This window comes from Panthera pardus, unplaced genomic scaffold (genome assembly GCF_024362965.1).
Source record: "Panthera pardus isolate Hobbes unplaced genomic scaffold, ASM2436296v1 HiC_scaffold_25, whole genome shotgun sequence".
Classification (NCBI taxonomy): domain Eukaryota; kingdom Metazoa; phylum Chordata; class Mammalia; order Carnivora; family Felidae; genus Panthera; species Panthera pardus.
In genome coordinates this window covers 21379178-21403949 of record NW_026526821.1, presented here as the reverse complement: position 1 = coordinate 21403949, position 24772 = coordinate 21379178, and the positions used below count along the sequence as shown (strand labels likewise).

Sequence of the window (24772 nt, the reverse complement as noted above, 5' to 3'; positions counted from 1 at the left end):
CCCAGCCCTCCTGGTATATGGGAGCCGGACCCGGCCTGGGCCACTCCACTGGGAATCCAGGATGAGGGCCTTGGCCGGGGCCCTGCCCTCTCTACTGCTGAGGTTGCTGCTTACATCCTCCCCTGAGCCCCTGGGTGCCAACCCCGGCCTGGTCGCCAGGATCACTGACAAGGGACTAGAGTATGGTAAGAAGCTGTGGCTGTTGGCTGGACTGGGGACCCGCTGGGCACCAGGCTGCTCTGGGAACGGTGGAGGACACCAACGGGGTGCTCTCCCTCGGGGCGGCGAGCCGAGGTCAGGCCTTGTCACCCACCTGCTGTGCCACTCGGGCGCGTTATTTGTCTGAGCCAGGGGTCTCCCCACTAGCCAACAGGGATAAGGATTTAGAGCAAGCAGTTGATTTGGGGGAGGATGCCAGGAAACAGCACAGGAGAGTGGGAACATGAGATGAGAAAGGGAAGGCAGCCGGGGGACAGGAGAGGTGTGTAAGGACAGGAGAGGTGACTGGGACAAGTCCCCTGGAAAGTTCTTGGTAGAGCTTGGAAACCTCTGTCTTAAATCCAGAAGTCAGAATGGCGGTTGCCGCCAGAGAAAGACAGTGACCCAGAGGGGACGGGAGGGAGCCCGCCGGGTGCTGGGAATGTGCTCTGGGTGGTGGTTACACGCGTATACGAACATTTAAGAATTACCCGGCAATGCCTTGTATCTATGTCATAGCTCACTCTTAAAAGAGTGAGAAGTAGGACTGCTTTGCTGAAGCCAAGCGTCAAAATTAACCCATCCAAGGGCCAGGGTGCTGAGGTATTTATACACCAGTCCCCACAGTCACCGCACGGCTGTCCTCACATCCATGGAGCCTCAATTGCCTTTTCTGTTAAATGGGGTGATAATGTTCCCTCAGGCAGGGCTGTTGGGAGACGAGAAAAGGAAATCAGGGAAGGCTTCTTGGAGGAGGTTAGGGGAGGCACAAAAGGTGAGTGGGAATTAACCAGGGACGAGGGGTAGCGTTCTGGCAGAAGGCCCGGCACACGCACTCACTAGAGACAGGAGTACAGCTGGAAAAAGGGAAGACCCCTGGTCCTCTGTGCACACATGCCGTCCTTGAGGACAGAACCCTGGGTCCCTCGTGTACCCGAACAAAGGGGCCTGGTAAATGCTGTGTGTTTTGAAACCCTAAGTCAGGCAAAATTTGCCTTTGGTTCCTTTCCGCTGTGTGAATGTATCATGTTTACTTAAGCCAATCGTCTAGAGTTGGACATTTTGGTCCTTTCCATATTTTTAGAACATAAACCCTGCTTTGCTGCTCCAGGGCCTTTCCTGAGCACCTACTATGTGCACCACACCCCAAGCTAGGAGTGCTTGTTATCTGCCCCCGGCCCCTCTTTGCTCTGCAAGGGTCTCCTGTAATCCTCATGCCAGCCCCGAGAAGAGAGTTCTGTTACCATTGCCATGGAGAAAGTGAAGGCTGAAGGCTTGCTCAAGGTCAGCCAGCTAGAAAGACCTCAATGCCGGGATTCCGTCCTTAAGTCTTTACATCTAGCACAGGCTAGATGCCGGGAAGGCCAGGACAGAGGACCACCCACCCACACCCACAGCACTCCTCCCCTGGTGGGGTTGCTGACAAAGACAGTTTCCTCACCCATCAGCTGGGCACCCACATAACAGCACCACGTGAAACGGGGTGATGCGCCTGTTTCCTGAAGTCACATGGTACGCAACAGGGGCTCAAGATTCCGTAACTGTCATTAATACTTATAAGGAAGTCGGCCTGTCTCCCTAGAGCAGGCGGGAGCCACTGAAGGGTTTAGAGGGGAGGCAGGCAGGCAGGCCAGGCTGACTCATAGCTTTTTCCTGTCCACAGTGGCCCGCGAGGGATTGGTGACCCTGCGGGAGGAACTGCTCAGAATCAGGCTGCCTGACTTCACCGGGGACTTCAAGATCAAGCCCTTCGGCCGTGGGCACTACGAGTTCCATAGGTGGGACCTTCCTTCTGCAGGGGCCCTGAGAGGGTGGGGAGGGGTGGGGGTCAGCAGGGGAAGGAGAACCCCAGGACCTCCCTGGGGCAGCAGTGGGAGAGTTCACTGCAGCATTCAGAGGGAGGTCCTGGGGAGGAGTTGGGTTCCCCCATTCATTCATTCATCCAATAAATATCAAAGAAGACCCACCAGTTGTGTGACCTGAGCCTCAGTTCCCTTATCTGTAAAATGGGGATGACACTGTGATAATCTAGGCTCCAGTCTGGCCCCTGGATGTAGTCTGGAAGGGAAGATAGACCTTAAACTTTAAAGACAGTAGCCCAGCTCTTAGAGCTGAGGGTTGTACATCCGGGGGAGTCAAGGAAGGCTTCCCAGACGAGCCGGCATTGGAACTGAGCCTTCAGAGGATCGTTAGACATGAGCAGCTGATGCCAAAAAAGGGCATGAAATGCTTATTGAGGCACAGCCAATGGAGGGGGGCAATCCAGTCACAGCTCATCACCCCCTCCCTGCCCGCTACCACTGATGGCTTCATTCTTTCTTTCTTTTATTCAGTCCATCAGCAAACATTTATTGAGCACCTACTATGTGCCGGGCAAATAAAATGAAATGACCATTGTTTTCCCACTGACGGCCCCACGATATGTGTCGTCTTGGTTTGCTTCTCCCAGCACTCTGTGTCTTTTCTTGAGGCTGGCCCCAGCCTTCCCTGGATCTGATCCCTCAACCCGGATCTGTCAAGGGAGCTGCAAAACGCAAAGGGGTGTGCCTGTGGGCCCAATTCCAGATCCTACCCAGGACCACGAGATTCATGGGCTCTGATCCCAGCTGCGTGACTTTGGGCAAGTGCGGCCCTTTCAAGAGGTTCTATTTCCCCCTCTGTAACAAGGGAACGAGGACAGTGCTGTCCCCTTTGAGAGGCCTAAGTGACATAATGGATGGAACGCGCTTAGCATGGCCACACAGTCAGGGGGAGCCACACGCCTGCCTGAAGCAGGCTCTGCCCGCCAAGTCCCCGTGGGGTGGGGGTAGGGGGTGGTGGAGGTCATAGCAAGAGCCCTGCTGAGGAGGGACCCAAGCTGGGGCTGACATGGCACTCCGTGCCTCTCTCTCCTCAGCCTGCAGATCCACAGCTGTGAGCTGCCTGGCTCCACTCTGACACCCCTTCCCGGCCAGGGCCTGAGTTTCACCATCTCTGACTCCTTCATCAGAGTCCAGAGCGAATGGAGGGTGCGCAAATCTTTCGTGTAAGTAGACTCTGCCCCAAGGCTCTTGGGACCTTGGCCTTGGTCTTTCTCCCATCCTTCTTGAGCCCAAGGTATTCCCGGCTCATCAGAAAGGCCACTCGGTAGATGAAAGGAGCCCACAGGGGCCTGAACCCTGGCTCTTGGTTAAGACTTAAGCTTTCCTGGTGGGGTTATGGGAGAGCTGAATGAGAGAATGCTGTTTCTTTTCGGTTTGCTTTCCCCAGGAGCAGACCCCAAGGCAAGAATTCAAGTGCAAGTACTTTACCTGGGAAATGACTGAAGGAAGCCTCCGTGGGGGTGGAGAAGGGAGGCAGGGAGGGAAGGAAGTCGGCCTGGCAGCTGATGGGAGTTCAGCCCTCCTGGGGACTTCTGGAAGCCATGCAGGCAGAGCAAACCTCTGAGTTACCCCAACTCAGCCATTACGACCCCTTCTTCCTTATTTGCTGTTGGTCAAGGGCAGCTCCCAGGGGCACAAAATCTCTGGCTCTTTGAACTGTTCTCCGACCTCCAAGGTCCTTGGATGGAAGGTAGATGAGTCTACTTGGGCTGCCATAATGAAATAGCACAGACTAGGTGGCTTAAACAAGCCTTCTGGAGGCCGGAAGTCCAAGATCAAGGTGTCAGCAGGCCTACTTTCTCCCGGGGCCTCTCTCCTTAGCTTGCAGATGGTGACCCTCTGGCTGTGTCCTCACATGGTGGTCCCTCTGTGTGCAGGCACCCCGGGTGTCCCTCTGTGTCCTCTTTTCAGTGTGTGCTTTTCCTATGAGCGTACCAGTCACATCGGATTCGGGCCCACCCTAATGGCCTCATTTTTTTTTTAAGTTTATTTTTTTAAGTAAACTCTACACCCAACATGGGGCTGGAACTCACAACCCTTAGATCAAGAGCTGCACGCTCCACGGACTGAATCAGTCAAGCATCCCCCTAATGGCTTCATTTTAATATCATCACCTCTTCAAAGGCTCTGTCTCAAATGTAGTCACATTCCGAGGTCCTGGGATTCAAGCCTTCAACATTTGAATTTGGGGTGGGGACACACAATTCAGCCCATAACAGGAAGGTGGACCAGTCTCTTCTGGGTGACCTGACTGTATTGATACTTTGGACCTGCGCTGTCCAATATGGTAGCTTCTAGCCACGTGTCTTTCCTGAGTACCTGAAAAACAGCCAAGGGCGCCTGGGTAGTTCTGTCGGTTGGGCGTCTGACTCTTGGTTTTGGCTCAGGTCATGATCTCACAGTTTCGTGAGTTCGAGCCCCGCACCGGGCTCTGCGCTGGCCAGGAGGCTGCTTGGGATTCTCTGTCTCCCTCTCTCTCCGCCCCACCCCCACTCGCACTCTCTGTCTCTCAAAATAAATAAATAAACTTTTAAAAAAGAAGAAGAAGAAGAAAAGAAAAACGGCTGGTACCAGTTGAGATCTGCTGTAAGTGGGAAACACCAGATTTGAGGATTCGGTACAAGAAAGAACATAAGAAATCCCATTAATGATTTTTATGTTGCTATATGTTGAAATGGTAATATATGCTGTTAAAATTAATTTTACCTCTTTCATTTTGCCTTTTTAAACGTGGCTCCTAGAAATGTTTTAATTACCTACGGGACTCACATTATATTTCTATTGGACAGCAGGGCTTTAGAAAGATGCTCAGTAGACAAGTCACATATTTATTCACTTCCCTGAAAGGAATCAAGCTGTGCTCTTCTGTCCTGGCTTTCTTCAGTTAAAGATCTCAAAGATCTTTCTGTGTGAGCATATGAAAATTTACCTCATTCTTTTTTTTTTAACCTTTTTTAATGTAATATTTTTTGAGGTGAAATTCACATAGCATAAAAGTAACCATTTTAAAGTGAACAATCCAGTGACATGTGGTACATTCCCAATGTTCTGCCACCACCACCTCCATCTAGTTCCAGAACGTTTTCATCCCCCCACGAGATAAACTCCAGACCCATTAAGCAGTCACGGCCCATTGCCTCCTCCCCCAGCCCCAGGCAACCACCAATCTGCACTAGATCTCTATGGTTTGCCTACTGGGGACATTTCATACAATTGGAATGATATCGACATGGGACATTTTGTATCTGGCATATATTATCATCATGTTTTTGAGGTTTGTCCACAACATAGCATGAGTCAGTGCTTTATTCCTTTTTAAAAATTTTTTAAATGTTTTTTTTTTTTTTTTTACTTTTGAGAGAGAGAGATAGCACACGAGGTGGAGGGGCAGAGAGAGAGGGAGACACAGAACCCAAAGCAGGCTCCAGGCTCTGAGCTGTCAGCACAGAGCCCGACACGGGGCTCCAACCCATGGACCGCGAGATCATGATCTGAGCCGAAGTTGGACGCTCAACCGACTGAGCTCCCCAGGCGTCCCAGTGCTTTCTTCCTTTTTATTGATGAGTACTATTTCATTGTATAGACAGACCACATTAGCCCTCATTCTTTTTAAAGGCCGCAGGGCATAGATGCCCACGGCTTGTTGAACCTGTGCCCCACCAGTTGACATTTAGATTGTTCATCACCTTCTGCTATTACCCATGATGCTTCTGTGAGCTGCCCCACGCATATAACTTGGCAGGAAGAGCCACAGAGTAAAGTTCTAGAAACAAAATCTCTAGGCCAAAGATGCGTGTGTTAGGTTGGATCCCACCAGTCTATGTTCCAGATATGCTCTCCCAACCACGGTGTCTGGGACTTCTGTTTACCCGTTACCTTCACAAGCTTCAAGAACGTTCACCAATCTGATAGGTAAAAACTGGCATCATTTTATTTTCATTTTTAATAACTTTTCATATGCTTATTTGCAATTGAACTTCCTGTTTGATATCTTTGATCCCTTTTTTCTTCTCTTGGGTTGTTTTGTCCTTTCCTTATTAATTTGTATAAGCCTGTTCTTTGTGTATTAAGGAAATTAGCTCATATGTTACGGAAATTAGCTCTTCGGCTGGCTCACCATGAGATTTTTTTTTTTTTTTACTTTGAATACGGAAGGTTTTTTGTTCACTGAAGTTTTAATTTTCTATGCTGGCCAGTTTATTAACCATTTCCTTTATGGCTTTTGAGACTTGGATCCTACCTAGAAAGGCTTTTGCCCACTCTTTCCCATAAATAACTAGACCCAGTCTTTCTTCCTGATCATTTGTGGTCTTATTTGTAATAAATCTTTACTTGGTAATAATTTTTGTAATTAAAGTTTTGATCCAGCTCCATTTATTTTGGGGTAAGAATTGAGCTTCCTATTTTCCCCCCAGATGGTGGCTGATCTTAGTCTAGGAATCAATGACTGCTTCTCTCATTTCCTCCAGGAAACTACACGGCTCCCTTGATGTGGAGGTCAAGGGCATTACCATTTCAGTCAACCTTCTCCTGGGCAGAGAGCTCTCTGGGAGGCCCACTGTCAGTGCCACCAGCTGCAGCAGCCACATTCAAGATGTGGAGGTGGACGTGTCGGGAGATTTGGGGTAGGTCACCATCGGGACCCTGGCCAACTTGATCCCTGGGTGCGGCCCGAGATCCACCCAGCCCGAAGCCTGGCTTCTGATAAGCATAAGTGTCCAGGCGTCATACACAGGCACATCACAGGCACTTAGAGGTCATTCCTTGGAGGACCCTGCTGAGATGAACAGAGGTAGTTTCAAGCCAGGAATGCTGGTGGGGACCACCATCAAGGGAGTGAAATCTGATCATTGGAAGAACACAAGGGCCTTTGGCCAAAGGAGAGGGTGCGGACAATATACAAGTGCTTGAGTACATCTCTTTGAGTCTCAGTTTCCTTGTTTAGAAATATATGGATTCTCGGGGCGCCTGGGTGGCGCAGTCGGTTAAGCGTCCGACTTCAGCCAGGTCACGATCTCGCGGTCCGTGAGTTCGAGCCCCGCGTCAGGCTCTGGGCTGACGGCTCGGAGCCTGGAGCCTGTTTCCGATTCTGTGTCTCCCTCTCTCTCTGCCCCTCCCCCGTTCATGCTCTGTGTCTCTCTCTGTCCCAAAAAAAATAAATAAAAAACGTTGAAAAAAAAATTTAAAAATAAGAAATATATGGATTCTCAAGCCTCTCCTCCAAATCTACTGAGCCTGATCGGGGTGCAGCAGGGGGCTGGGAGACCAGATGCGCTGAATCAGTGAACGTACTGGGAGCTGGGGACTCTGGATTTTCATCCTGTCCAGAATTCTGTCACACAGCAGGGCACCAAGACGGGTTGAGAGGGCTCCACTGGAGACTGGCCTGGCCCCTCTGCTGCCTCACTGCCCCTGCATTCGGCGGAACACAGCTGACCATCCTTTGTGCTCCTCTCCCCAGGTGGCTGTTGAATCTCTTCGACAACCAGATTGAGTCCAAGTTACGCAAAGCGTTGGAAAACAAGGTAGGAATGTCCACGCGGCTGGTATCCCGCCGTGCCATGCAAGGGTGAGGTGTAATTCCTCACCGACTTCTGGTCCTAGATGGTCAGGAGGGCTGGCCCAGACATACTTAAGCCCAAGGCCCAGAAAGGACAAATCACTTGGAGCCAGTGTGCAGTCAGGCTGGGGCAAAATGTGGGTCTCTGGACTCCAAGTGGGTGTGGTCAGGCAGAGAATGGTAAGAAGTTCAGCCAATGGTAAAACAGCAGGGACCGAACAGACTCCTCCCCTTCTCTCTGCTTGAACTTGTTCAGGGCGTGCTCCCCCCGCCCCCTCACTGCCCTGCACACCACAAGGCCAAAAAGGAAATTAACACTTAGGTGCCTGCAGACAGCAGGCAGGAAACTTGGGGAACGTGAGAACCGGGTGTTCATGAGCCCCTGCCTTGGACGGGAAGGCAGCCACAGAGGGTCGGTTTTTCCCATTTAAAAAAAAAAATTACGTGAAATCTCCAAATTTTGAAACCTCTGGCTAAAACAAAGAGGTTTCACGTTAGACACTCATTTCATCCCCAAAATCCCATTCCTGAGGTATTATGAATGTGGAGCTGTGTCTGTAGCTACGATTGTGCTTGAGAAGGGAGAAAGTAATGAAGGAAGAAAGAGGAAACACACACACACACACACACACACACACACACACACACACACTCCACTTGGTCCAACGTCTGGTCTTGTTTTATAAGTTTACTTATTTATTTTGAAAGAAGGAGAGCACAGGAGGGGCAGAGAGAGACAGGGACAGAGAATCTTAGGCAGGTTCTGCATTGTCAGTGAGGAGCCCGATGCGACCTCGAACCCACGAACTATGAGATCATGCCCTGAGCCGAAATCAAGAGTTGGCCATTTAACCAACTGAGCCATACAGGTGCCCCTGGTGTTGTTTTGAGTGTCCCCTGCTGGTTTAAGTGGGAATAGCAGACAGACCCCACAGATGGGAATGGCAACCTGGATTCTGTTCCTTTCCTTTTTCTGGAGCCCTGGGGTGTAGGTGAGCTGGGGACATATGCTAACCTCCTTATTGTGCGCCCCATTTCCACGATGCCATGGCTTTCTGAATAGGACACAGTATTCTTCCGCAGTGTGGGTGCAAATAATGACTAGTATATTATATAATATAGTAATACGTTACAAGTAGCGTTGATATAATAATTGTCATGGTAATTTATTAATTATTGTTTTGATCAGTTAATATAATTAATGTGAGCCGAATATATCACTGTATAATTATTCTTTTTTAAAATTTTTTTAAACATTTATTCATTTTTGAGAGAGAGAGAGAGAGAGAGAGAGAGACAGAGACAGAGCATGAGTGGGGGAGGGGCAGAGACAGAGGGAGACACAGAATCCGAAGCAGGCTCCAGGCTCCGAGCTGTCAGCACAGAGCCCGACGCGGGGCTCGAACTCACAAACTGTGAGATCATGACCTGAGCTGAAGACGCTTAACTGACTGAGCCACACAAGCGCCCCTAATTATTCTTATTTATAGCAATGGCAGCTATTTATTGAGCCTGTGGTTTGGCCAGAAGTAGTGTGCTAAGCACTGAACCATTGATATGCCATTGAGTCTCAACCACAACCTTTGAAGAAGGTGCTGTTTTCTACATTTGATAGAAGAGGCTCTGAGAGGTGGAATAACTTGCCCGGTGGTCACCTTGCTAGTGAGGAGCTAGGTTGGGTTTAGAACTTCCTAGAACATGGAGCATCTTGTACCAAAGGCCTCACAGGGGCTGGGTGTCTCGTGAAAGATGGAGATCTCACCTGACCCTGACCTTTATGGGTCTTCAGAAATCTCCTTCTTCCAGGAAGGCTAAGAGCCTGATACAGGACCTTTCAAATTCCTCACTCAGGAAGGGATATGGTATCTGACCAACAGGGTTAAGAATAAGCACTTACTGGGGCGCTTGAGTGACTCGGTTAAGCGGCCGACTTCGGCTCAGGTGATGATCTCGCGGTCCGTGAGTTCGAGCCCCGCGTCGGGCCCTGTGCTGACAGCTCAGAGCCTGGAGCCTGTTTCAGATTCTGTGTCTCCCTCTCTCTGACCCTCCCCCGTTCATGCTCTGTCTCTCTCTGTCTCAAAATTAAATAAACGCTAAAAAAAAATTTTTTTTTTAAATAATAGGCACTTACTACATGTTTGCTCTCTGGGCCGTATATACGTACTGTCTCATTCCCCTAGTCCCCCCAAAATCCCTGGGAAGCAGGGATTGGCCTTGTCACTGGATCCTGTGTGTGAGGACTCGAAAGCAGGGAAAGATTCTTCAAAGGTCACACAGCCAGCGGGGGGACCGAACAGGATTTGAACCCAGGTTTGCTCAGCTCACGTACTACACCTTTACCCCGCCTCCCTGGGAGGCCCTACTACAGGTCTGGGCCTGAGGGCCCAAGGGCCTTCGCTCCCCGCATCGTGCAGGTCCCCTCCGGGGGGTGGGGCATCCAGGGGGGCCTTTAGGAAGATCGGATGGGCCTTTGTCTGAAGGAAAAACAAGAAGGGGACAGGCTCCAGTGAGGCCAGCAGCATTTCCTTGTTCATGTGAAATCAACCATGACTATTGTTCACCACACCTTTCTTTGCTCTTTAGCAGCAACCTGATGCCAAGCTCCTCTCCCCAAACTGAGCCAGCTACGAAGGGAGGCTACGATCTCACCTCTTGCCTGCTCTGCCCCCAGCGTAGTTCCTTCCCCACAACCTTGTGCCTGATTTATGTCTGCTCACCCTTTAGCCTTCCCTTAAAATGTCACCTCTTAAAGGAAGGCACCTGCAACCCCCACACAAAGCCAGGGCCCCACCCCATGCTCTCAGAGCCCACCCCGCCATGTTCCTCTCCTTCCTATATGCGTGGATCCTTCTTTTTTTTTTTATTTTTTTTTAATGTTTATTTATCTTTGAGACAGAGAGAGACAGAGCATGAACGGGGGAGGGTCAGAGAGAGGGAGACACAGAATCCGAAACAGGCTCCGGGCTCCGAGCTGTCAGCACAGAGCTCGCTTCGGATCCTCTGTCCTCCTCTCTCTCTGCCTCTCCCCCGCTCACGTTTTCTCTCTCTCAAAACACCGAGTAAAACATTAAAACAAACAAACAAAATGAAAATAGTCTCTTGATTGATTGACAATGGACTTCGTCTTTCTTGCATAAAACATTGATCTGCCCCAAGTTCCGGCTCAGATTTCTCTAACCACAATGAGAATTTGAAGACCTTTGCAAAGCAATCCCAGTGCAGAATCCTTCTAGATTTTGATGACTTTTTTTCCTCCTAAGCTTTTTCCTGTTCACACCAAGAACGTCTCTTGGTTCTCTTAGCATTTTCTTTAAGCAGCTCACCTTTCCAAGGCATTTATCTTTGGATTTCTCAGCCACATTTCGTGGGTTTACATAATAAATAATTAGAGCGATTACAAGAGCAAGTATGGCAAACTGGCTTGGGAACATACGTTCCCTTTTCTTGAAAACCATGCCGCTCAGCAAAGGGGAAACAGAATACTGACCAGTCCATCCAACTTGTCGAGTGAAGTATCTACTAATTATGCAGCTATCTGTGTGGTTAGTGCTCCTGACGGTCTAGTTCTGCTATTCGATTCTAAATTCTGGGAGGCCAACGCCTCCCAAAGGAAAGTATCTTTCGTGGTAGTATTTCAGGGAGTGCCTCCGGCTGACGTCCCCTCACCAGGCTGGGTCACTGACCACCCAGCTCAGATGTCCAACCCCGGGAACAACTTTGAAAGATCCAGTTGGACCCTATTGAGGTCCACATGGGACCTACATGTTTTTGATCGTTTCTGTTTCCTGACGCACGGCACATGGTAAGCACTGATACATTTTTGTAGAATCGTTGGTCAATGAGCAAATACGTGAAAGGCCGTGACTAAAGCGATTAGCACGATGGCAGACCAAAGCCGGGGGACCCGCTCAGGCTTCTCCTCGCGTGTTTTGCAGATTTGCGAAAGGATCCAGAAATCGGTGGCCTCTGACCTACAGCCGTATCTCCAAACTCTGCCAGGTAGGCCATCCCACCCGTCCCTGGGATACTCGCGCATATACATACCTCATAAAACATTAAACGGGACAGAAACGTGGTAAGTAATCATTTTAAGTCCCCTTTTCTCCCCCAGTTTTCTCCCAAGAGGTAACCTCTGTTTAGGGTGTATCCTCTCAGAGATTTTCTTTTGTATATATGCAAATATAAATATACACACGCAGGGGCGCCTGGGTGGCTCAGTTGGTTGAGTGTCTGACTCTTGATTTTGGCTTAGGTCATGATCTCAGGGTCATGGGATTGAGCCCCGCATCCGGCTCTGTGCTGAGGATGGAGCCTGCTTGGGAGTCTCGCCTTCTGCCCCTCCCCCGCGCGCGCGTACGCGCGTGTGTATGTGTGTGTGTGTGTGTGTGTAACCCTGGAACCCATTCGGGCCCCAGGCTGAGCATACTACCCTCTTCATGGCTAATCCACCAGTGGGACAATAGAACCATGCCATCTCTTTCTTGGAGAAGCAGCTCCTTGCTGTGGGGCTGGGCTGCGTAGAAGGTCTGGGGGCAGAGGGGCAGGGAGCCGTGAAGAAAGTTACAAGGGTGTGGGTCAATCAGATCCCCCACCACCTGGCTCCTGATTCCGCCCCTCTCCTGGTTCACAGTCACAACAGAGATCGACAGTTTCGCTGGCATCGATTACAGTTTAACGGAAGCCCCTCGGGCAACAGCCCAAATGCTGGACGTGATGTTTAAGGTGAGAGGCCCAGAGGAGGGGCTGGGGTGGGCTGGGCCCCAGGGTGGCATGCCCTCAGGGCCGGCCCTCACTCGGGGCCTCCTGTCTCTCCGGCTTCAGATCTGGCCCCATCTCTCCAGCGGTGCCCACTGTGTTGAGGGCAGGGCGATATGGAGTGATGGGGAGGGTTTCAAGAGCCAGAGTTCCAACAGGCATCTTACAACCCTTAGACCTTGAAACCCACGCTCTTCCCTTCCTTCATCTTGACCACCATGCAGGTGAGGTCAATCAGAACCCGGCTAGGTGGTGTAGACGGCGGTGTAGAGGGTACTATGGGTTAATATGCCAAAGCTGGGGAGCTTGTCATTAAGGGATTCTGGACCCTTAGGAAAACGCCTTTCGTGGTAGAGTTTCAGGCAGTGACTCTCGCCAGTGCCCCTGCATCAGTCTATGCGAGCGATTGCCTAGCTCAGCTGTCCAGCTCTGAGACGGACTTTGAAAAGTTCAAATGCATCCTATTTCTCTTTCCAGGGTGAAATTTTTAACCGCGATCGCTATTCCCCAGTCACCTTCCTTGCTCCTGTCATGAGTCTTCCTGAGGAGCACAACCGAATGGTCTACTTTGCCATCTCTGATTATGTCTTCAACACAGCCAGTCGGGTTTATCACGAGGCAGGGCATCTGAACTTCTCCATCACAGATGACATGGTGAGGGTGGTGGCAGAATAGCACTCACGAGTGACAGTGTAACCTGTCCTTCTTCCTTCTTTCCTTTCTACCCCATTTACATCAGTGAAATGGGAAGCTGTCGTGAAAAAAGATTAAGACAAGGAAATATACAAATTGGCACAATTTCCCTTTTCTCTTTGGCCACCAGAAAGCTCAAATCAAAATTCTTTCTCCCTTAGAACTGTGAAAGACTGTGGCTTCCTTGTCTGTGTTTTACTTTTGCCCCAGTCTAGACCTGTTGCTCTAATTCATATTTTCTCTCATGCTTGGTTGCGGAGGTTTAAAAAAAAAATGAAAAAAATTTAGTAAATGAGGCAGGATAATAAATACCCCGATAAATGCATATAATTACATGGAATAGGAAATTAAGACCAAGTTACAAGTAAAGTACAATTAAAGAAAACACTATGCCCCTAAGTTGATTTTTTTTTAATAAAAAATCTCTCTGGGAGCTTCCTTGTAGCCAAAGTGAAAAAGGTCCATGATCTAGTGATTCATGGTAGAAAGAAAGGCAAAGTCTTCCTAGGACTTACCTTTAAAATACTTGTCTTAAATGGGATTTTTTTGTCAGGAGTCTTAAATTTTACCATGGATGACATCTTTAATAATTCTTAAGTTTCTTTAGTATTTCTGGGTCTCAGAAAATTATTTCTCGTCGCTTTTTGTAAAGCTGAGGCCTCGTGAACAGCGTCGGGATCATGCGGGAAGCACAGAGTGCGGGCCGGCTTGGAAGGTCCAGCCGGCTCTGATGACAGATGGGGGCCGTGTGGCGGGTGGAGGGAGTGGCTTTTTGTCTTTTCGTTGATTTCTCACACATGCACACAGGCCTTTTACTTCTGTTATCACATTTGAGTAACCCACCCTGCCTGTGGTGCAGTCCCTTTTTTTTAGTGGATCGGATCAGAATAGCTGTGTTTTACAATAGTTACGTGCTGGGCCTTGGGCTAGGTGCGTTGTTCACACTGTCCCATTTAGCCCTCACAATGACCTGATAAGCAGGGACTACTATTATCCCCATGCTACAGATGAGGAAGTTGAGGCTCAGAGAGGTGAAGGGAATGGCCTGAGACCACACAGTAACAAAGCCGGGAACTATACCTACTACAGTCTTTGTGACTGCAGATCGCAACCTCACTCAGGACACAGCATGTCGCCTGTGTCCTAAGGACAGCGGCCGGGACCCTGGCGACTGTTGCCATAGTAACACAGGCAGTCAAGAAGCTACTGTCTTGAACATCTTCCCCCCCCCCCGCCACACCTCCTTATTCTTACACCTTCAGCTCCAGCGGGAGTACCCTAAAACCGTGTCTCTTTGCTGCAGGTTCCTTCTGGCTCTACCATCCGGCTGACCACCAAGTCCTTCCGCCCCTTTGCACCCCGGGTAAGCCTTCTCTCAGCCCTGGGCAGGTGCAGGCCAGGCTCACTAGCCTCCGGGGGGTTCTCTTTAAAACCTCGGTGCTACCCTCAGCTGACCAAGGCCAGCAGTGAAGCCCCCAGCGGGGGCGGTGCTTCGTTCTGGAGGCTTGGGGGCTTCTCTCCAAAGCCCAAACGACAGACGCCAGAGCCCCATGTCTCGTGGGGCCACAGGTGGCCCGGTCTTTTACCGATGGTACCTGAGAATCCCAAAGAATGCCAACACGTCCTGCCAAATGCACCCTAATTAATACCATCATTAATAATACCATCATTATTAATGACATTAATAATTACAGCGGGCACGTGAGGGACCAGGCACCCTAACAGTAAATAAGAAATTTGTTTATAACCACACTAAATTCTCATAGCTCCACATTCAAAACACATAAAAGGTTCTAGAGTGGAAAATTTTCCCATCTGCTCCTGGCCCCGAACCCCCCAGTGCCCACCCCCAGTATATATCCTTCTGGGGATGTTCCGTGTGGATCCAAACAAACGCCGTGAGTCTTTTCCATTTTTTTACACAAACAGAAACATACCACACACGTGATTTTGTACCTTCCTTTTTCGCCTTACTGGCCTGGGAGATCATTCCGTCGAGGTAGATAAGGAGCTTCCTCACTCTTGTTTCCATTGGGTATCCAGCCTGCCATCCGGTGGACTTCTGTAGCTTAACCCGTCTCCCCTGAGGGACCCGGGGGGTTGTTTGCCCTCATCGCTACATCAGTGCTGCAGGGACTATCCTCGCAACTCTGTCACCGTGGGGCTAAACCTCACTGTGCATGGCATCTCATCTAACCCGACAGCAATCCACCTGTCCTCTCCCCCACCTTCCCAGCCCCCCGCAGGACACAGCTCAGACAGTCAGGAGTGTTGAACAGGCCTTGGAGAAGCCTTGCAGGTGGCTGAGGGGGTTATAACGGGAAAGTTTTTAAACTTAAGGTCCTGCAGTGCCTGGGTCGCATCCTTCCATAAGGTGCCCCCCATAGGCTCCTTCTCTCCCTTGAGCTCCGGAACCGCTTATCAGGCTACCAAGTTGTCAGATTTGGAGAGCCCTCGGTGGCTCCAACCTCCTTTTAGCCCTAGAAAGAGGAGCAAACTCTTCCCCTCGCACTTCCTGCTTACATCAGCCTCGACGACGTGGCAGACGCAACTCAGCCCAGCTTCTCAGTAAAGCCTTTTACCTCCCCAACCTTCTAAATATCTCCCTTTTACTGTAGGATGCAGGTTTTATATTTGCATAACAAAAAAGACTCACAGGGACTGTTGTTCTTTCCCCTAAAAAGGAACAAGTCTTGCCCCCCAATTAAATTCCAGTTAAACAGCAAACCGTGAGCACTGGTGAAACTGTGCCATCTAGTCTGGTCATATTTCAAAAACGGACGGCGGTGGGGGGGGGGGGGGGGCGGGTCTGGTCTCCGCGTGCACAGTTTCCCCGAGTGCAGGGAGGGCCCGAGACGCAATAGGTCTCTCACCTCACGCCCCAGGAGGGATGGGGCATGAGAAAATTGGCCCGACCTTTCTGGAGGACAGTTTGACAATACCTGTCAAGAGCTTGAAAAATATCCCTGCCCTTTGACTCAGCAATTCCACTTCTAGGAGCATCTTCCACCCACCTCCCCAAAATAGCCAAAGGTACACACAAGGGTGATCGTTATCATGGCGAAGCCTTGGAAACCACCTGCTTTTCACTGTGGTTAGATCAGTTACAGACCCACGCACAATGGACCCAGTGCAGCCACCAGATACGTGATGCAGACTCCAGATGTCTGATGATGGGAAAGATCTCCAGGTGACCCATTAAGAGAAAGAAGAACAGAGCATTATTTTGTGAAAATAAAATCAATCAAAAAGCATTCTCAGCTTTATCTGACTCCCTTTGGGGCACCCTTGGCAAACTTGCATATTTCCTTCTCTTGGCATAATCTCCTCATTCTGTCCCCGCAGTTAGCCAGACTGTACCCCAACATGAACTTGGAGCTCCAGGGAACAATGGCCTCAGCCCCATTCCTGAACCTCAGCCCTGGGAATCTGTCCTTGACCCCCCAGATGGAGATTGAAGGCTTTGTGCTCCTGCCCAGCTCCGTCAGGGAGCCTGTGTTCAGGCTTGGTGTGGTAAGGTGCAAAGCCTTTGCAAATGCTGTTCCCTTTTTCTGAATGCTCTTCCCCCTACTCACCACCTGGTTAATTCCTTCAGATCTCAAATCTCACTTCCTCAGAGAGAACTTTCTTGATTACCCCTTACCCTTGACCCACCTTAGGCCCCTGTCATTTTTTTTCCTTAAAGCACCCTATTATTATAATTGCATAGCAATTATAAAGATACTTATATAGTTGTTGGCAGGTTTATTTGTTTAATGTATGTGTCTCCCACCAAGTGAGACTGGGCTATTGTTAGAAGGAAAGTGGAGGGGGTCTTTGACCTGTTTACTCTGCATCTATATCTGACCCCTGAAGATGACATTTCCCAGGCGCCCTTGAACGCTGGTTTCAGGCGAGGTCAGCCAATGGAATGTACCATCAAGAGGCTACAGGTGGGAGGAAGGAAGAAGCCAGAATATTTCTTCCTCTTTCGATTCTGGACAGAGACTCAGGCATTGACTATTTCTCCTCGGCGGTGGCTTTCCTAACCCTAATTCCTCCTTCGGTTCTTCTAGTCCTGGGGTAGAAGCAGCTTTCTGCCTTTGGTAGTCTCTGAGTCACCCCTCTAACTTTTTTTTTTTTTTTTTTGGCTTCTTGATAACCAATTCCCTATATTAAAGTCCCGCTGAGTTAAATATTGAGAGTGGTCTCTCCTTTCTCCCGTCCAAGAGAGAAGGGATTCTGAGTCCTTTTGGGTTCCTGCCCACCGGATGGAGAACTTTGCTCTCTTGTTTCAGATCTGAAACTCAACCACACCGATTTCTGGCAGGGTAATTGCTTCTGGATGCTGTATCTGCAGTTTGATATTATTGTTACAGTTATCAAATTTGTTGTTTAATGGATTGTACATTTAATCTATTGTACATATTGTAAACTAAAACAAAATTTTATCATTATTATTTTTTATTACTGTCACCACTAGGGCTGATTCTTAGCCCTGAGATAGCTAAAAGCGATCCCTTTAGAGATATCCAGGGACAGGCACCCTACACCGTTTCGCGGTAGTCTGTTCACAGTTTAAACGCGTTCATAGTCAGCAGTTTCAAGTAAAAAATGTTCAAGTCCAAGTTCAAACATTTATGGAGTACCTGTGATGAGCCTTCTAGGAGCCTACAGTCTAGTGGACAAGTTCCTGCTGTAACTTGCTCAGCTGTTTGTTTAAAGGAAACAGTTGGTACTAATAGGTACCCTTCCCATAGGGGACAACCTTTCTCATATAAAAACCTGTTTTCTTCTACTGGAATTCCCAGGCTACCAATGTGTCTGCCACGTTGACCTTCAACACCAGCAAGATCACTGGGGCCCTGAAGCCAGGAAAGTAAGTCAGCCTCCCGCTCACATGGGGACACTCAACTAGGCTTCGTCCATCTGGACCCTCTAGCTGATTCTCTGTAGCTGGGGATGGGGCTGTGAGCAGAGCCTCCTCTCAACGTTGGGGCCCACGACTAGGGAAGGAAACTTAAATTTTACATGAGTTGTTGCCCCATGGGTCCTGCCTCCATAAACTTCCTTCCCACCTAATCCCCATTACTTCCAAATTTCTAAAGAATTTTTGAAAAAATTTTTTTAAAAAAATGGGGCGCCTGGGTGGCTCAGTTGGTTGAGCGCCCAGCTTCGACTCAGGTCATGATCTGTGGTTTGTGCGTTTGAGCCCCACGTCCAACTCTGTGCTGACAGCTCAGAGCCGGGAGCCTGCTTCAGATTCTGTGTGTATCTCTCTCTGCCCCTCCCCTGCTCACACTCCATCTCTCTCTCTCTCTCTCTCAAAAACGAATAAACATTAAAAAAGTAATAGTAAAGAATTAACTAATACTGCTTTTGTTTAGCCTGTGAATTTCAAACATCAGCTCTGTTGACTTTCTAATATCAGATAAAGATTGAGTTCCTCTACACGACCCATCTCCCCTCTGCAAGCCTTCACGATAAGGGGGTATCACAATAAGGGGGTTTTGTTATTTAATCATCTTTTTCAGTCCCATCCTTACCCTGTCCTTGGCTCTGTGTCTTCTCAAGCCAGTGCCTCCTTTCTGGGGACCCCACATCACTTGAGTGGAAATTCCCATGGGCATAATGACCACATCTCTGAATCTTCTCGGATTTGTTACAGGGTACAAGTGGAACTGAAAGAATCTAAAGTTGGAGTATTCAATGTAAGTTCTTATTGTTTTTATTGATGAAATGTTTAAGGTATTAGTGAATTTCATGCATTTACTAAGCAATGCTATGGCACCCATTAGTAGAAAAGGGAAGAATTAGGGGCGCCTGGGTGGCTCAGTCGGTTGAGTGTCGACTTCAGCTCAGGTCATGATCTCACGGTCCATGAGTTTGAGCCCCGCGTCGGGCTCTGTGCTGACTCTCAGAGCCTGGAGCCTGTATCAGATTCTGTGTCTCCCTCTCTCTCTGCCCCTCCCCTGCTCATGCTCTGTCTCTCTCTGTCTCAAAAATAAATAAATAAATAAATAAATAAATAAATAAATAAAATTTTTTAAATATAAAAAAAAAGAAAACAGAAAAATTAGAAGATCTGCTTTCTGCCCTAGAAAAGGGTAGAAGTTCTCGAAGACGTGAAACATAGGGCCAAGGAGCAGTTACATCCCAATACAAGATAAGATATCGGGTGCTAGCTCTCATTGGATTAATCTGAATCACGTGGCCGTTCTTTAGACACTCACTGTGGTTAAAAATTGGACAAGGCCGATTGACCAAACATGGGTTTCATCTGGACTCCTGGGGCCAGGATGTGGGGTCTCAAACCGTACGGACTGAGCCTGGAAAGGAGGGGGTCCCCAGGGGAAAATAAGAGCTCCGTTATTAAAACCAGAGGAATGGATTGTGGGGCAGGCTAACCCAAGAGGTGATTCCACAAGGAGGAACAGACAGTGAAATGGATGGCCCCATATTGAAGGAAGAAAGACTGTGGGAACATCAGTATGGGAAGAAGTAATCAGGGAAAAGTCTTTGACAAGAGGGAAGACAGGAGGACGGCAGTTCCTCCTCAGGCCAAGCAGGAGATGGATAGACTTTAACTTGCAAACACCATCCCGCCCTCACTGGCCCCTCTGGCCAACCACCCCCTGCCCTCTGCTGCCCAGACCTTCCCTTACGAACTTACCAAGTAGAAACAAGCACATAAACTGTGGGGAGAGATGCTACCCCCAAGGACCCCAAACAATGACCTCTTTCCGTAACAAAGGAGGAAGGGAATAATGACACGCTAATATTGCCTCTGTGCGTGGCATGAAAAAGTGTTCCATGAGGTGGGGCGCCTGGGTGATGCAGTCGGTTAAGCGACCAACTCTGGCTCAGGTCATGATCTCATGGTTCATGGGTTGGAGCCCCGCGTTGGGCTCTGTGGTGACAGCTCAGAGCCTGGAGCCTGCTTCTCATTCTGTCTCCCTCGCTCTCTGCTCCTCCCCCGCTCATGCTCTGTTTCTCTCTCTCCCTCTCCCTCTCTCTCAAAAATAAATAAACATTAAAAAAATTAAAAATGTTCTATGAGGTGAACAGTCAAATGTAAAGATTCACAAAAAGTCATCTTACCAGAACAGAGGATGTAGAAAGCAAGAATAATAGAATCAGATAAATTCAGGTTCAAATGTGGCCCCTGCTGCTCAGTTTCTGAAAGTCACTTTCATTCTGTGGGTCTCGGTTTTCCTGTCTGTGAAATGGGGGCAGTAATATCAACTTCAAAGGGTTATTGTGAAGATTGAATCAGATGTATACGTCATGCTCTGAGCCCTATACTGGGCGCATGGTGAATGTTAAAAGTTGGGTTTCATAACTTTCGTTTTGAAATTTTTTCCAAAAAAAAATTCATTCAGGAAAACATTCTTTGAAGGAAAAATTAAATTGTAAAAAAAAAAGAAGAAGAAGAAGAAAATTAATACTAAAGATAAGGCTAGGGGCGCCTGGGTGGCTCAGTCGGTTAAGCGTCCAACTTCGGCTCAGGTCATGATCTCACGGTCCGTGGGTTCAAGCCCCGCGTCGGGCTCTGTGCTGACAGCTCAGAGCCTGGAGCCTGTTTCAGATTCTGTGTCTCCCTCTCTCTGTGACCCTCCCCCGTTCATGCTCTGTCTCTCTCTGTCTCAAAACTAATAAACGTTAAAAAAAAATTAAAAAAAAAAAAAAAAAGATAAGGCTAAGCCAAACCCTGATGTTCTTTCTGAGGAAGGACAGTTGGGTGTGTAATCCTTCAAATGTTTCTATCCCTCTGCACGCACGTAAATGTGCATCTCAAAATAGTTTTATCTCATAAAATAGCATGATGTAACCATCTATCTGAAGTTTGCTTTTTTTCCGTCTTTTTTGCCATGGCAGCACGTAGAGAATTAGCTGAGCCCAGGCAAAATGGCGCGTGTGGTCACAGTTGTATCTCTCCTGTTCTCCACCAGGTGGAGCTGTTGGAGGCACTGCTCAACTACCACATTCTCAACACCCTCTACCCTCAGGTCAACGGTAAGAATCACTATGGATTTTTCCAAATCAAGGACAATACTCTTTGGGGGGAAAGGAGCTGGACTTGGAGATGGGAAACAGGGCTCTCCTGCAGGTTGAGTGACCTTGGATTAGTCATTTCTCCTCTGAGCTTCAGCAGCCCGTCTGTGAGATGGGCCTGTTGGAGGTGGCCTCATCTCCCTCCAAGGCTCTAGCGAAATTTGGACACTGAGGCAGCTCTTTGGAGCACAGGAAACCTCCTTCTGAGAGAGAAGGAGGGCCCACAGAAGTGCCCCCTACACCCCGAAATGGCAGGCAAAGGACAGAGGACGAAGTTAATACAGAGGGCACGAGGCGGCCCATCTCTGAATTTCCCAGTCAGTTACCAACTCCCTACTCAGAAAATAAAGCATAAAGCCTGTTATGCCCGGAATTCGTGACCTTTGAGGGGATTCCACGTCCCTCCAAAACCGATGAGGGGATTCCATGTCCCTCCAGAAGGGAGAATTGGAACGTCTTCCAAAACTCCCGGCCCGTGGTCCTCCAGTGCATCCACTTAGACCGTGTCAGGCACTACCAGAATTAAATGAGCTCACACAGAAAAGACAGAATAAACAGACAGACACTAACCGTGGCCAGTCAGGCTCTCTGGGTCAGGGGTCCCTTGGGGGTCTTGGGGATCCCGGACGAGCCCCCAAATGTTATGCCCAGAATTCATGATCCCCAAATACCGCCAGGGAGCCGAGTCCAATGTAAAAGCAAAAGAGCCTTTATTTGAGCTAGCTCGAGCTCAATCCCCTACCTGCACCGATGCAGCGGTGAGATACCAGGGAGAGAGCGAGTTTCCAAAGCCCAAAGGTTTTATTGGGGCCTAGGGGCAGTTGGTGAGGTAATAGCTATGGCCTCAGCCGATTGGCTGGGGAAGGGTCCAAGTTCTGTTGGGCAGGTGGGAGAGGGGGTTGCTCAAGGGGAGCACCAACTCCCCTAAGGGCAGTTGGTGAGGTAATGGCTATGGCCTCAGCCGATTGGCTGGGGAAGGGTCCGAGTTCTGTTAGGCAGGTGGGGGAGGGGGTGGCTCAAGGGGAGGAGGTGTGGTCAAGGTGAAGGACACAGAACAAGATGGAGTCGCCGGCGTAGGCCCGCCCTTTCAAAGCCCTAAACACTGTTTCCACAAGGACCTGCTTCATTTGGCTGCGACAGAGGGCAGGACAGGGGCAGAGGGCAAAGAGCAGGTGCCCACTAGCTTAGCATGAGCGTGTGCTGCCCCATCTGGGCCACTCCTCCCATACGGCACCGTGGCTGGTACTTCAGGCTCCTGTAGCAGCCTTCCTGGGTTGACATTCCAGCTCTGCCAGTTTCTGACCTCACACAGGTTCCTTGGCGACTCTGCCCCTCAATTTCCTTATCGGTGAAATGGAAATAATAGTCTTATCTACCTCATAATCTTTGGTGATAACTAAATGGGAATACACCATGTATAGAGTTGGCAGAGAGGAACTTACCTTATAATTGTTGTTTATTAACAAATCTCTCTCAATGTTATGCCTCAACCTCCAGAGAAGTTGGCAGAAGGCTTCCCCCTCCCTCTGCTGAAGCACATTCAGCTCTATGACCCTGTTCTCGAGATCCACAAGGTCAGTGGGCTCAGGTGGGCTTTTGAGGATTTGGGGCAGAGGGTTGATTAGTTTTCCAAGTTCAGGGGCCATAGCTCAGTGGGGTCGGAGCCAGCCCAGCCTTACAGCTCAGAAGGCCTGGATTGGGGAGGGATGCCCCGGGCATGGCTAGATGCCATGCAGTGATCGACGTGTCCTTCAGAGGTGGCACCCCTACCGGGGCAAGAGGCATTTGACACGGTCTGTTGCCCCCACTGCCTCCCACCCCCTCCCACCATGGGGAACTTCAAGACCGGCTCATTTTGAAAACACTGCCATGGCAACAGCCCAGGTTATGAAAGCCATTTGTAAGCTTTGAACATTTCTTCTAAATTCTTAAGTGGAGGAACGTTATTATTAACATAGGTTTGATGTGCTCCCGCTCATAGACCATCACCCCATACCCCACCCCCCCACCCCTACAGTTACTCGCGGACCGCGAGATCATGACCTGAGCCGAAGTCGGCCGCTTAACCGACTGAGCCACCCAGGCGCCCCTCTAGGTATTTCTAAAATGCGTTCGTTCGTTTGTTTGGGATAGTTGCACTCCTGGTGCCCAGACCCTTTTTCTTTCTTTGCTGTTTTTCTTTTTTGTTGTTGTTGCAAACTAGTCCTTGGCGCTCCAACGTTAAATACCGTTCTGGCCATCAGAGACCATAACCTACTGAACGATTTCAATACCAAGGAACACGTCTGATTGTTCACTCTCCTCTTCACTATGCTGTCCAAGCATGTTCTGGTCTGTCTGTGCCCACGGTTCAGGCTATCTTTCTAGAATAGCATCTGCAAGGTGGGACAACTGGGTCGGCAGCCCTGTGAGCAGTAAAGGAGATGCCAGATCGCATCTGGTCCATCGTCAATATCCAGCAAATAACAGTCACTCAAGGGAGTGAAGGGCAGCAGAGTGGTCAGGGACACTGAGACACTGACCAACTGCTATATTTGGAAAAACAAATATCCAAAGTCCTTTTGGGCCCAGAGATGCTCAACATCCAACTCCTGCTGAGTGATTACAAGGAGTCAGACAGCTCGTTATTGAAGTCAAAACTGACAATTCACACAGCTGGCCTCAGGATGGCACGTGGGAAATCATCAGAAGATTTATTCTACACTATCATGCTCATTAGAATTTTGAGGTCATTTGTTTGACCTCCAAAGGCATGGGATGGATCACTGTGGGAGAGAATTGGACTTCGCCTGGAGTTCAGAGTTCCCGCCCCTTCGGGTGATGGAAAGTTACCAGGAGGTAGGAGAGTAAATCCCAGCCGCGGACAATTTTGTGTTATTCACGAAGGAGAGAAAATTTAGGTGACACAAAGGACATTTATGAGGCCTGCCAGGAAGCAGCAGCTTGGGAAATGACAGATAAATTGCCACCTTAGAGAAGGTGGCTGGCAAAAGCTGTGCTTTATGGAGACCTTGGGGATGGAGGTACGTTCGCGATTTATGCACTGACCTGTTTCTGCCAGAGCTTGTGTTTCCCCAGACGTGGGCCTCCCTTTAAGTGGAGATACATCTTTTCGGAGTAGAGGATGCTTTTACCATCTTGTCCTGTCTTGTCTCTCCTAGGACTTCCTGTTCCTAGGTGCCAATGTCCAGTACATGAGAGTTTGAGGGCAAGGAGAGAGACGGGGGCTTGGAGGCCACAGCTAGATCGGCAAGTTGCTTTTCCGATGTGCAGCATATTCCCGGAGATTCTGAGAAGATGAAGATTTTTCCGTTCTCAGATCTGGGGGAGAGGTCTGCCTGGCCCCGGCCCCCACACCGCTCCTCTTCAGCAGGTGCACCCACACCTTCTCGGACTCTGGACTTCACTTTCCCCCCAAGATTGGACCATCTTCCCCCACTGGCCTATACTATCTTTAAGGGCAGACACCATCAGGTCCTTGTGCCTGGCACGTAGTAGGTCCTCAATAAATATTTATTGAATGGTTCAATGAAGGAACCACTTGGTACTCTCGCTGAACCTCCCTACCACCCACCATCTTTTGACTGAGGGGTCTTTGGATGGTCAGCCCCATCCATGTTCTGCAAGGCTCAACCCCGACCACATTCCCCTTTCTCACTGGCTGCTACTA

The 24772-nt window shown here is 49.3% G+C and overlaps 1 protein-coding gene across 1 annotated transcript; it reads left to right on the top strand.

The window, feature by feature from the left end:
• LOC109272457 (lipopolysaccharide-binding protein-like) lies at nucleotides 1-24635 on the top strand. Its single transcript, XM_019458520.2, has 15 exons — nucleotides 1-185; nucleotides 1862-1976; nucleotides 3095-3223; nucleotides 6530-6685; nucleotides 7522-7585; nucleotides 11556-11619; nucleotides 12251-12342; nucleotides 12853-13029; nucleotides 14372-14431; nucleotides 16414-16581; nucleotides 17859-17926; nucleotides 18716-18758; nucleotides 21000-21063; nucleotides 22600-22676; nucleotides 24264-24635. Exons 1-15 carry the CDS (start codon nucleotides 62-64, stop codon nucleotides 24306-24308), a joined length of 1446 nt encoding a protein of 481 aa, XP_019314065.2. The 5' UTR covers nucleotides 1-61; the 3' UTR covers nucleotides 24309-24635.
• Nucleotides 24636-24772: the final 137 nt, after the last annotated feature.